General features: G+C 53.0%; 1 protein-coding gene across 1 annotated transcript; it reads right to left on the minus strand.

Moving 5' to 3' along the window:
- Positions 1 to 1,032: 1,032 nt before the first annotated feature.
- Positions 1,033 to 10,041, minus strand: EAH_00022450 (hypothetical protein, conserved; the record flags this gene model as incomplete). Its single annotated transcript, XM_013396959.1, has 4 exons — positions 1,033 to 1,198; positions 1,540 to 1,633; positions 1,850 to 2,190; positions 3,116 to 10,041. The coding sequence occupies 4 exons, from the start codon at positions 10,039 to 10,041 to the stop codon at positions 1,033 to 1,035; spliced, it is 7,527 nt and encodes a 2,508-aa protein (XP_013252413.1).
- Positions 10,042 to 12,667: the final 2,626 nt, after the last annotated feature.

The following is a 12,667-nucleotide window of genomic DNA, read 5'->3' on the forward strand; positions in this document are numbered from 1 at the left end:
AAATATAATAATAAATAATAGCGATTAATGGTAATGACAATAAATAGAAATCAACAATAATAAATAATAATATTAGTAATAAATAATAATTAATAATATTAGTAATAATAAATAATAAATAATAAATAATAAATAATAATTTGAGGGCTTTGCTCTTGCCTATTTTTTTATTTTTTTAATCGCTGCATTTTCTGTTTGTCTCCCCGCAGCAGCAACAAAATTATTTTTTGGTTGTCTTCGTCTTTAATAATTTAATTTTCTTTAAGAGCAATTTGCAGCCTCCAGCAGCAGCGCCTCCCTACCCATACATTATATATAATATCTATACATACAATGTGCAGAGAATATATATATATATATATATATATATGCATACGTGTAAATATAGATTATATACATAGAGAGCGAAAGAGAAAGGCTAGATGAATATATACAATTTGTATCTACATATATATGCATATATATATATATATGTATATATACACAAATATATATGTCTAGGTAGATATATATGCGCATATAGAAAAACATATCTCTTTTATATATATGCGTCTATATATATATACATATATATATATATATATATATATAAAATATATATTTAAAACTGCTGAAGTGGCTAGACCTGCTAAACTAATCTGGGGTCTGCATGATGAATATTTCTCTTTCTCTCTCTCTCTCTCTCTCTCGCCTCAGTAAAAGTAATAAAAGAGCAGCTGCAGCAAACGAAGTTCATCTACACTTCCTGCGCCGCTGCTGTCTGCCTCGCCTCTAAGCAGTAGCAGCAGCAACACCAGCAGCAACACCAGCAGCAATAGCAGCAGCAACAGCAGCAACACCAACTGCTGCTGCTGCTGCAGTTTCTGCTGCATGTGTTTGCAGCTGTGTTGTAGTTAATTGCGATGCTGCATACGCGAGGAGTGGGGTGCGTGTTGGAGTGTGCTGCTGCTGCTGCTGCTGCTGCTGCTGCTGCTATCTTCCTTCCTATTTTCTATTGCATGCACGTCTGGGGCTTGTTGTACTTATTGTCTTCTACTTAATCAAAAGCGGGGCAAGCTGAATTGGAGCCTGTGCCTGCTGCTGCTGCAGCAGCAGCTCCAGCTGCTGCTGCTGCTGCTGCTGCTGCTGCTGCTGCGGCTGCAGCTGCTGCTGCTGATGCAGCAGCAAACCGCCGCCAGCCTCTTGTAAAGCAGCAAACCTCAGCATAAACGGAAGAGAGAAAAAGACCGAATAGTAACAGAAACAAATGCAAGCCATCCCCTGCTATACAGACAACAACCAGTGCATTACACCCCAAACACATAAATATATTACATATATATTATATATAATATATACATATATATATAATATATATAAAAGTATATATGCACATATGTATCTATGTATATTATATGTATATAAAAGTATATAATATACATACGTCCATATGCAAAAAAGTATATGTGCATGCAAACAGCAGCAGCAACAGAAGCAGCAGCTGCTGCTGCAGCAGCAGCAGAAAAATGAGTTTAGCGTTTGTTTGAGTTAAGTCTAAACGTATTGAAGTCCGGGTGATTGATTTGCTGCTGCTGCAGCCACTCCTCTAAACGCCCCAACTCGCCCTTGAAGAAAGGGCCCCACTCTTCGTTCTCTGCATGCAAAAGCAAATAAACAAACATAAGCAATAAATAAATGCATATATATACATATATATATATATATGTACGCTCGGTCATTGCATGCATGCACACACGAATAATGATGCCAACGAAATGCATTATATATATATGCATATATATATATATATTATGTAAATATATTATATATATTTGCATTTAAGCTGTCTATGCAATGTGTCTGCTCTCACCTGCTGCAATCCATTCCTGGTGGCCTTTGCTAGCGATAACCGCAAAACGCACAAGGGCTAAAAATTTCTCCTCTTCTGGCTGCTGCTGCTGCTGCTGCCGTTGCTGCTGCTGCTGTTGTTGTTGTTCTTGTTGCTGGCCTGTAGTAGTAGTAGTGTCAGGGTTGAGGGGGAGAGCCTCTGCTTCTGCTGCAGCGGGTGAGACATCTTTGTGGAGTGTACATACACCTGAAGAAAGAGGGGGTTGAGGCTTAGAAGTCAGACGAAGGCGATAATACACCAAGAAAGACGGGGCAGGCACTTTCGAGAATTCGCGTTGAATGGCTTGCCAGTAAACGCACAGCCTGCAGCATTAAAAATAAAACAAATAAATTAATGCATAAATAAATGCTATCATAAAACACATAAAACAAATAATAATTAATTCATAAATAAGTGTTATCAATGCACTGCATCAATAATCATTTTCAGACAAAACAAAAATCATCCACACATACTACATATCATATATCTCTCATAAGCAAAGGCATATTCATAATATATTTATAATACAATATCTATATACATTCTATATATATATGTCATTTTATTTATTTGTTCAATACAAACAAACAATAAACACACCAGCACAAACAAGTAGACAACAAAACTCAGGGATGCAGCTGCAGAAACAGAAGCTGCACACCCCATGTGAACACCGCATACCCCTAAATATGCTTATACGAATAAATATATTATATATATACATATATATACACATATATATATATATATATACATATTATATATAGATTATATATGTAACATATCTATGCAATAAATAAACATTTTCTTTTGTTAATCGGGGCCATCATCAGACATTTCGCTTCACTTTACAGCGGCCTTAGCCTTCAACGGTAGTGACGAAAATAGCGAAGTTTCATCATATTAGCGGCCGATTTAAACATCACACACACCACATCCTTCCACCCCTGCCGGGATTCGAACCCGCGACCTCCGGGTTATAAACCCGACGCCACACCAACTGCACTATTTGTGCTGCATTCGCTGCATGCTGCGTGCAATTAACAGGGGCCAGTACAGCAAAAGCTGCAGCAGCCAAAGAAGCAGCAGCAGCAGCAGCGGGCAGAAGGTCGGGGCACACGTAACTCGTAGCTTCACAAAGAGGCACTCCACGCGCACACAGCAACAGCATGAGCAGCAGCAGCAGCGGCAGGAGCAACATCAGCAGGAGGAACATCAGCAGCAGAAATAGACGTGTAATCTCACCAGGAATCATCTGAGAGGTCTCTGGAGTCAGAATGCAGCAGTTTGAGTTGTTGTGTCTGCGCAACTTCAACTCCCTCCAGCAGCTGCGTCACTTGCTGCGACAGGGGCCTCCTCTGATAAGGTAGCCGCACCTCCATAAAACGGAAGCATCCGCCCTCGGCGCCCCCCTTTGGGGGCCCCTTGGGGGCCCCCTGTGAAGGGCTCCCCATCATGGCGGTGTCGCTTCCCCCGGGGGAATAGCCTTCGGCTGCCCTGTTGCTGCTGCTGCTGCTGTTGCTGCTGCTGCTGCTGCTGCCGCTGCTGCCGCTGAGGCTATTGCTGCGGCTGCGACTGCTCGTGCTACTGCGTTTAGGGAAGAGATGCAGCGCGGAGAGATAAGGCACGTACACCACATAGATGGGTCTACGCTCTTCATCTAACAGCGGCACTTCCAAGCCGAAGATGCTGGGGTCGTCGAAGGAGAGCCACAAATCACTTAGACGGAAACTTAGCGATCTCTCAGCTCCCCTCTTCTCCTCACCAGCATCTCCTGATGCTGCTGCTGCTGCTGCTGCTGTTCCTCCTCCTCCTGGTCCTGCTGCTGCTGCTCCTGGTCCTGCTGCCGACGATAAGGCAGACGCGTCATCCTCAAAGTTGCCCAAATCCCCACCCGAGGAACCCGAGTCACTGCTGCTACTGCTGCTGCTGTTGCTGCTGCTGGCGCCGCCGCTGCTACCGCTGCTGCTGTTGGCGCCGCTGCTGCAACAGAGAGAGCCGCTGGAGTGTCCAGACACCTGAATCGCCGGTGTCGTTGCCACTAAAAAGGACTTCAGGTTAAAAGCACCCCGGGACAAACAACTTCTGCTGCTGCTGCTGCTGCTGCTGCTGGAGCTAGAGTCTGCTGCTCTTGCCTTCCAGCACCCACGCAACCGGCCGCTGCCTCCATCCTCTTCGCTGCTGCTGCCTTGAGCTGTGAATCGCGCAGACGGCAGCAAGGCGTCAGCTGCTGCCGCTGCTGCAACTGCAGCTGCTGCAGCTGCTGTTGCTGCTGAGGAACTCAAAACTAGCGGCTCCGCTGCAGCGCCACCCCCCGCATCAACTGCAGCAGCAGCAGCAGCAGGAGTCTCTCGGCCATACAAATTCTTTTGCTCCTCCGCGCTCATCGGTGTCCGGTCTTCTGACGCAGCTGCAGAATCTGCTGCTGCTGCTGCTGCTGCTGCAGGAGACGCCTGAGCAGAGCTAGAAGTGCCGGCTTGAGGAGACAGCGGAAACTGACAGTGCGTCGCCAGCTGGCTAAAGCAGCGGCCCCGCTGCAGCCCGCGGCCCCCTTCGCCGTCTGCTGCTGCGCAGCACGGTGTCCCTGCGCAAGGCCTTGCAGCAGCAGCCGCAGCAGCAGCCGTTGCTGCTCCGGCTGCTTCTCTACGGGGAGGAAGCTGCTGATCCTGGTCTAAAGAAGCGCGGGCTTTGCTGCAGCAGCAGCAGCTGCTGCTGCTGCAGGGGGCCCTACCTGCTCCCCCAGCAGCGCCGCATGCACAGCCATCTGCAGCTGCTGACTCGGAGTCCCCTCTGCTGTCTATGCTGCTTCTCTTTGATGAAGTGCTGCGCGCGCCGCCTTGCATGCATTGCTGCTGCTGCTGCTGCTGCTGCTGCTCTTCTTCCTGGTGCTGCTGCTTCTGCTCCTTCATCTGCGAGTTTGCTGCAGCGCCTCCTGGGCCTTCGTCTGCTGCTGCACCGCGCAGCGCGCTGCTGCCGCTGCTGTCTGATGAGGCTCCAGAAGAAGCAGCAGGGCCCCCGGCCTCCATCTGTCTCCGGGGCCCCGCGCTGCTCAGATAAGGCAAGGGCCCCATATAGCCCCCATGCGCCTGCTGCTGCTGCTGCTGCTGGTAGAGATAGCGGAGGTACTGCGGAGAAGGCATCTGCTGCTGCACCGCGCTGCTGTTCAGCTGCCGCTCCTGCTGCCCCCGGAGACGCTGAGAAGACCTCATATCCCCATGAGGCCCAGCAGCTCTTCTGTTTTGCTGCTGCTGCTGCTGCTGCGGGCTCCCGTACAGCAAGTGGTGCTGCCATGCGCCCAGAGCGCCAGCAGCAGCCATATGCTGTTCATACACCTGTTGCTGCTGCTGCTGCTGCTGCAGCGCGCCGTCACTCCTGAACTCTGCCTCTCTCTCGCTGCGCCGATGGCTCCGCCCAGATTCCCACCTAGAGTACCCAAAGTCTCCTGCTGCTGCTGCTGCTGCTGCTGCTGGGTTCTCTCCAGAGGCCGTACCCGCACCCCTGCAGCCCCACCCCGCTGCAGCTGCTGCAGCAGCAGCATCCATTCCGTTCCACTGCTCCGCTGCCCCCGGATGCAGCAGCTGCTGCAGTTGCTGCAGCTGCTGCAGTTGCTGCAGCTGCTGCTCCTGTTGCTCCCTCAATGTCCCGAAAGGCCCCGGCACCCAGGGCGTCAGCCCTATACCAGGGACCCACACCATAAAAGGATGAGAGCCCCACTGCCGCTGCTGCTGCTGCTGCTGCTGGCGCCCACCGCTCCCTCGGTGCCACCGGCCCTGCTGCTGCTGCGAGCTGCGCCTGTCGTCGCCCTGCATTGGGTACTGCAAACCCTGCTGCTCTGCTGCAGCAGCAGCTTGCTGCTGCAGCTGCAGCAACTGCTGCTGATACAGCATAAGGCTAGCAGGCTGCGACAGGGGCATCCAGCCACCTCCTGGGGAGGGCAGCATACCAGGAGCGTACCCTAGCGGGGTTTGAGGATCTGCTGCTGCTGCTGCTGCTTGCTGATGCAACTCCAGCAACACGCGCGGATGCAGATGCGGGTACAGATGAGGAGCAGCGGCGATGTGGGGTGGGTGCGGCTGCTGTGCATAGGAGCCTGCGTACCACTGCTGCTGTTCATCTTGCTGCTGCTCCTGCTCCTCCTGCTGCTCCTGCTGCTGCTGCTGCTCTCGCTGCTCGTACGAGCGGCTGCTCGCCTCATTCTGTGGGGCCCTTGAAGCGGGAGCTGTTTGCTTTTCCTGTTCACATGAGTCTCCCTGCGGCTGCTGCTGCTGCTGCTGCTCCTCATCGGGGCGCTTGGTGTGTTCTTCCGGCTGTTTCTGCTGTTCCCGCTGCTCATCATCCTGCTGCTGCTGCTGCTGCTGCTGCTGCTCTGGCTGGGTAGCCAAGTCCGCGGGAAGCGTCTCTGCGGAGTCCCCCTTCCCTGTGCACGTTTCAAGCTGCTGCTGTTCTTGCTGCTGTTCGTCTTGCTGCTGCTGCTGCTGTTGCTGCTGCTGCTGCAGGTCTGGGCTGCTGCTTCTGCGGCTGCTGGGGGACTTGGCAGACTCACTGCGGGCGCCTGTCTCTGCCCCTTCCGTGCCGCCCTGATCTTGTGCGTGGTGTCCCTGCTGCTGCTGCTGTTGCTGCTGTTGCTGTGCGTCTGCAGCAGAGTCCTGCAGCCCCTCTGCCTTGCTCGAAAGAAGGGCCTGGAATCTGCTGCTGCTGGGAGTAAATACTGCTGCCTCCTTCCTCAGTTCTGTCTTCACTGTTGCAGGCCCCGAGCGCACTGCGAAGCCTTCCGTACCTGCAGCAGCAGCAGCAGGTGCAGCAGCAGCAGAAGCAGAGACAGCAGCAGCAGAAGCAGCAACGCCTCCACCCTCAAGCCCTCTCTCCGGAGAAAGACGCAGCCGCTCCTGCCCCATGCTCCCCCTGTGACTCTGCTGCGGCCCAAGTGCACTCGCAGGCCTGCGACCCATGCGCTGCTGCTGCTGCTGCTGCCGCTGCTGCAGGTCTTGTTCGTGGCTTTGCGTGCGCAGGTACTCCTGCTGCTGCTGCTGCTGCAACAACGGCATCTCTGCATGCATGTGCATGAGGGCGGGATGAAGCATCCAGTAGGGCAGGAAGGGAGGGAACCCCAAAAGACCTGCTGCTGCTGCTGCTGCTGTCGCTGCTGCTGCGTCTTCCGAGCCCCTCGGTAGCTGCCCAGTAAGTCTCAGCTGCTGCTGCTGGTAATAGTGCAGCTGCTGCATATAAAAATGGTGCTGCATCTGGCGGTGAGCAGCAGCAGCAGCTGCTGCTGCTGCTGCGTGCTGGCTGCTCTCATAGCCTGCTTCGGGGGTCCCAGCCGCTGCTGCTGCGCTCAGCGGCCTCTGCTGCTCGGAGTCCTGCTGCTGCTGCTGCTGCTGCCATTGGTGCCTGCGCAGCACTTCCTGCTGCTGCTGCCAATAGGGATGCTGCCAGGGGTGTTGCTGCCAGAGTTGCTGCTGCAGCAAGTGCTGCTGCCTCCACTGTCGCTGCTGCTGCGGGCTTTCTGCTGCTGCATAGGGCATGTGGGGCCAGTAGTACCCTGTGGGCTGTACGTACACCTCTTGATCCCTCCGTGCCCCCTGCGGGGCGGATTCTGAGGTCCTAGACCCCTCTCCTCCTCCCTCTTGTTGCTGCCCATCGACCTGCTGCTGCTGCTGCTGCTCTTGCTGCTGCTGCTCTTGCTGCTGCTGCTCTTGCGGCTGCTGCTCTTGCTGCTGCTGCTCTTGCGGCTGCTGCTCTTGCGGCTGCTGCTCTTGCGGCTGCTGCTCTTGCGGCTGCTGCTCTTGCTGCTGCTGCTCTTGCTGCTCTTCACTGGATTCGTCTTTGAAGCGCGGTAGTACTGACATGGGCACTCCGTTGTCAGCCACTTGCTGCTGCTGCCTGCTGCTTCTCGGCAGCAACTCTCCAGTGGAAGCCCTCCTAATTCGCGTTACTGCTGCTGCTGCTGCTGCAGACAGCTGCCACAGCCCAGGTGTACTCGTGCAGCTTCTGGCTGCACACATATCTTCCCCTGCTGCAGCGTCAGTCGCTGCTGCTGAGGTTTCTTCTGCTGCTACTGTTGCTGCCGAGGCGTCTGCTGCTGCTGCTGCTGCTGTCCCTTCCCCTGCCATTGTTAACGGGCTGTAAGGACTGCTGCTGCGGCTGCGCTCAGTTCGCCCAGTCTGCAAGCGGTTCATCGCCGGCTCCTCTTGCTGCTGTTGCTGTTGCTGCTTTTGCTGCTGCTGCTGCTGCACTGGCTGCGAGTCGCCCTGTGCCCCTGGCACCGCTTCGGTGTGCCCTGGTTGCTGCTCTTGAGGCATCTCTTCTGTAGAAACTCCTCTAGGCTGCTGGGGAGGAGGCAGCAACACCATCTCTTCCACGCCGCCGCTGCTGTTGCTGCTGACGGTGGTTGCTTGCTGCTGCTGCTCTTGCTGCTCTTGCTGCTGTTGCTGCTGCTCAGAAGCCCCCGTCTCCTGTGCCTTCTCCAGCACTCGCTGACACTCCCACGCCAGCATGGCATCGGCCAAGACAGCAGCTGGGGCCTGCTGCTGCTGCTGCTGTTGCTGCTGCTGGGCAGCAACAGCAACAGCAGCAGCTGCTGCATCGCTTCTTAGCGTTGTTCTGTAAAAGTACTCGTGCAGCGCCCCCACCACCAACCCCAAAAACACCTTCAGGCTTGGAGCCACTCTTGCTGCACATAGGGCAGCAACAGCATCCTCTGCAGCAGCAGCAGCAACACCCTCAGCAGCAGCTGCAGCAGCAGATGTCCCCGAAGCAGGAGCCGTAACGGCGCTATAGCTTCTAGGTCTTGCCGCCACCGCAGTCGTGTCTGTACAGCTGAACTCCGGAGCAGGACCTGCTGCTGCTGCTGCTGTTGCTGCTGCTGCTGCTGCTTCCTCCGGGTCTGCGTGGCAGCGCATACGATACTCTACAATTGGTAGCAGCAGCAAACAGCACAACACCTCCCTGCAGCAGCCGCTGCAATCTATAAGCGCAAAAACAGTACCGCAGGGGCTCGCCACAGTCCAGGAGGCGCAGCAGCAGCTGCTGCTGCCGCCGCCGCTGCTGCTGCCGCCGCTGCTGCTGCAGCTGCTGCAGTTGCTGCTGCTGCTACCCCCCGCATCGCTGCTGCTCAATTCAACAGCCCTCTTGTCAGTTAAAAAAACGCGCCTGGCGCTGCAACTGTCGCAGCTGCAGCTACAGTGCTCTGCTGCTGCTGCTGGTGCACGTACACTGAGCGGCAGCACGGCAACGGGCTGAATCTCGTCGGAGGAAGTCCTTCTAGCCTGGAGCAGCAGCAGCGTGCTGCTGCTACTACTGCTGCTGCTCTGACTAGCAGGTGCCCTGCACCTGTTCGGTTCAACGGCTGCTGCTGCGGGGGCTGCTGCATCACTGACACCGCGGGGCGCCTCCTCAGCAGCAGCAGCAGCAGCAGAAGGCTGCAGCGCCTCAGAGCCCAACTCGTTTGAAAACCGCAGGAGCAGCAGCTGCGCTGGCACGCCTTCTCGCAGCAGCCGCTGCAGGTTGCAACGCATAGACTGTAGCGGATTGCTGCAAGACTGCTGCTGCTGCAGCTGCTGACGCTGCCCTGTCGGGGCCTCCCCAGCTGCTGCTGCTGCTGCTGCTGCGTCTACCGGTGCTGAGCTCTGAGGCCCAGGCAGCGGTTCTTCAACCGACGGAGGTCCCACGGCAGCAGCAGCAGCAGCAGCAGCTGCTGCTGCTGCTACTACTGCTGCTGCCTCCCGCCCAGGTGCCTGAGGCCCCAGGCCAGGAGAATTGAAAGGCGAAGCCCAGACGCTGCTGCTGTTGCTGCTGGAGCTGCTGGTGCTGCACTCAGCGCAGCAGCAGCTGCTCCCTACGATCTGCTGCAGGGTTTGCACGGCGTCTTCGCATTCAACACAAACCGTGCTGCGGTGTGTTAGGCGGCCCCAGAGAGCAGCAGCATCTGCAGCGGCAGCATCAGCAGAAGCAGTAGCCTGCTGCGCTCCTGCTGCTATTGCTGCCGCCTCCCATCGGCATTCCTTCAGGGCTGACTCGGGTGTATGCAGCCTGCGGAGGCGGCCCCTGCCCGTATAAAGCCACTGTCTTTGAGAAGGAGGGCCTTCCGCTTGCTGCTGCTGCTGCTGCTGCTGAGGTGGCGGCAGGGCGGGACATCGCAGCTGCGCAAGAGAGGGCGGCCGGTCGGCTGTCATGGCTGCTGCTGCTGCTGATGCTGCAGTGGGTGCTGCTGGTTGCGCTGCAGCTGAAGACAAGCACCAGCATCCGCTGCCCCTAGAGCCGCCGCCTTCCTCCTACAGGATGCATTCTGTGCAAAACCCCTGCAACAAAACCCCTCCTGCAGCAGCAGCAGCAGCAGCAGCAGCACCAGCAGCAGCAAGAGCGCTGCGGGAGGCGAGCTGCCTCTCACAAAAGCTGCTGTGCGGCGGCGCCAGGAAAGCAGCAGAAGAGAAAGGCCTGACACAGCGTTGTGCTGCTGCTGCTGCTGCTGCAGCGGCAGCAGCACGAACAGCACAAAGAGTTGTCTGCGGGCCGCTTGAAAGGTATAGAGAGTCAAGTACAAGAAAAGGCCTTTGCTGCAGCTGAGAAAGACGACAGCAGCAGCAGCATCAGCTCACAGCGCGCTGCAGCCGTCTCCATGTCTCGCCCCTGCCGCCTCCTTGCTGCTGCTAATGCCCAGGCCTATCTGCTGCTCCCGCTGCACATTCGAAGAGCAGCAGCAGACAGACGCACCTCTGAGGCCTGGCACCGGTACAGTGCTGCTGCTGCGGTTGCTGCTGTTAATGTGCTTCAGTTAATCTGCCTCAGCATATACCAACGAGGCCCTGAGATCGGCAGGATGGGTGTGCTGTCTGCTGCAGCTGCGGTCGCTCGCTGAGCTACCACAGGAGCAGCAGGAGCAGCAGCAGCAACAGCAGCAGCGGGAGCAGCAATACCAGCTGCTGCAGAACCCTGTGTCTATGGGTCAGTAGAGGTGTACGTACACTGCGAAGAAAAAATAAAGGAAAGAATGCAAGGGCTGCGTCCGTGGATGGACGGGGTGGGGGCGCCTGTGGGGCGTTTGGGGTTGAAGGGGGTTGTAGGTTAAGAAATAAAAACAGAGGAGGCAAAGGCCTACCAACTAATACACATCAAAAGGCTTAGAAAGAAAAGAAAAAAGAAAAGAAGAGCGTCTGCTGCAGCACCGGTCCCTACGCTGCTGCGCTGCTGCTGGGCTTGGCTGCGACTGAAGCTGTGAGAGGTGTTAATGCAGCTGCTGCGGGTAATAAGCACCCTAAAAAAGACAAATAAAGAACAAATAATATTTAATTTCAACGAACAGCAACAGAGAATTGCTTCAGTAGAGAAGGCGCTCCTCTGGATTGATGAATTTATGCTCTTGATGGGGCCTCCCGTACAACTAGCAAGCAGCGGGCGGCCGCTGCAGTCAGCCCCACACGATCTTCAGAATATACTCTTTTTTAATTCAAAATAATATAATTGTATTTCAGTTAGTACTTCTCTAATCATATACAATTCAATAAAAAGAAGAACAACGCGTATACCCTCACGCATAGACAACCAGACCCATCGTACGCCAGCAGCGCAGCATCAGCACTATCTGCACACTCCGTGTCTCTAGCCACGCATTTTTTCTGCTGAGTTTTTATCAAATTTCCCCTAAAATAATATTTAAAATGAAATTTTAATGCATTTTGATGCCCTTAGAACTGCAAGAGGCCGATGTGCGCCGCCGAAGAGCGTTGAGAGGGACCCGGGGTAAGGCGCGGTGCTGTTGAATATTCATATTGATGTAAAATAACAGACAAAAAAAACTAAGTTTAAATGCAAAAATAAAAACAAAAAGAAAGAATCAAGAAGAAGAATACAAAAAAATGAATTCAATAGAAAACATGAATATAGACAACTCACCTTCACGATAGAACACCACCACGGCATAGAAAGCAATACAAACTTATGAATCTAAAACTAAGAACAAAATTATATATTTGTTGATATTTATTCTTCATCGTGACAAATAAATATAAACAAATACATTCAACAATAGCGACTAATACAGCACTGTGCATCGCACTGAACTCTCTTTGTTCATCGTATAGCTGCAAAAAAGAAACCTCTCTGCCTTCTGATTGAACATACAAATAATATAATTCCTCTTTTGAAAAACTTTCATAGAAACAAAATACGTTTCTCCATAGTAAGCAGCAACAGCTCCTACGGCTGCGGCAGCTTTTTATACGAAAGACCCTCTACTGAAAACCCTTGGCTTGCACAGTGTATATTCTCAGTGCAGCAGACAAAAAATATATATACATTTAGAATGAAATATCCATCTCATTCTTTTTTGTTCTACTTAGAAAACCACCAGTGAGAAGGGGCTTCAGGCTTATGCAGCCCGCAGCTGCAGAAGAAGAAGGCCAGGGAGGGATAGAACAGCAACTATTGCTTAGAAAACAACAGCAGTTTCTCTTTAAAAGCAGCAATAACCGGCGTTTAAGCCAATATATAAACAAAAACTTCTTACAGAACTCTAATCTACAGACCAACAACAACAAATGGGTAGACAGCAACAGTAATTTATGTTTAAACGCCAGCAGCCACTTGCATTACACGATCAAGAAATTCTATAGAACAAACAAAAACTTCATTTAGAACATCAACAGCAAATGCTGTTTGATACACCAACAAGAACGTCTGTTGTTGAGGCCTATAACAACTTGCAGTTTATAAGCAGCAGCTTCTATGAAGAAAAAACAAAAACTTCAATATAATCCTCAATAGCTTGCGTTGTAATAGCAACAACAACTTCTGTTTAAAAGG

Source organism: Eimeria acervulina, genomic scaffold (genome assembly GCF_000499425.1).
Source record: "Eimeria acervulina Houghton genomic scaffold, Eah_scaff164, whole genome shotgun sequence".
Lineage (NCBI taxonomy): Eukaryota > Apicomplexa > Conoidasida > Eucoccidiorida > Eimeriidae > Eimeria > Eimeria acervulina.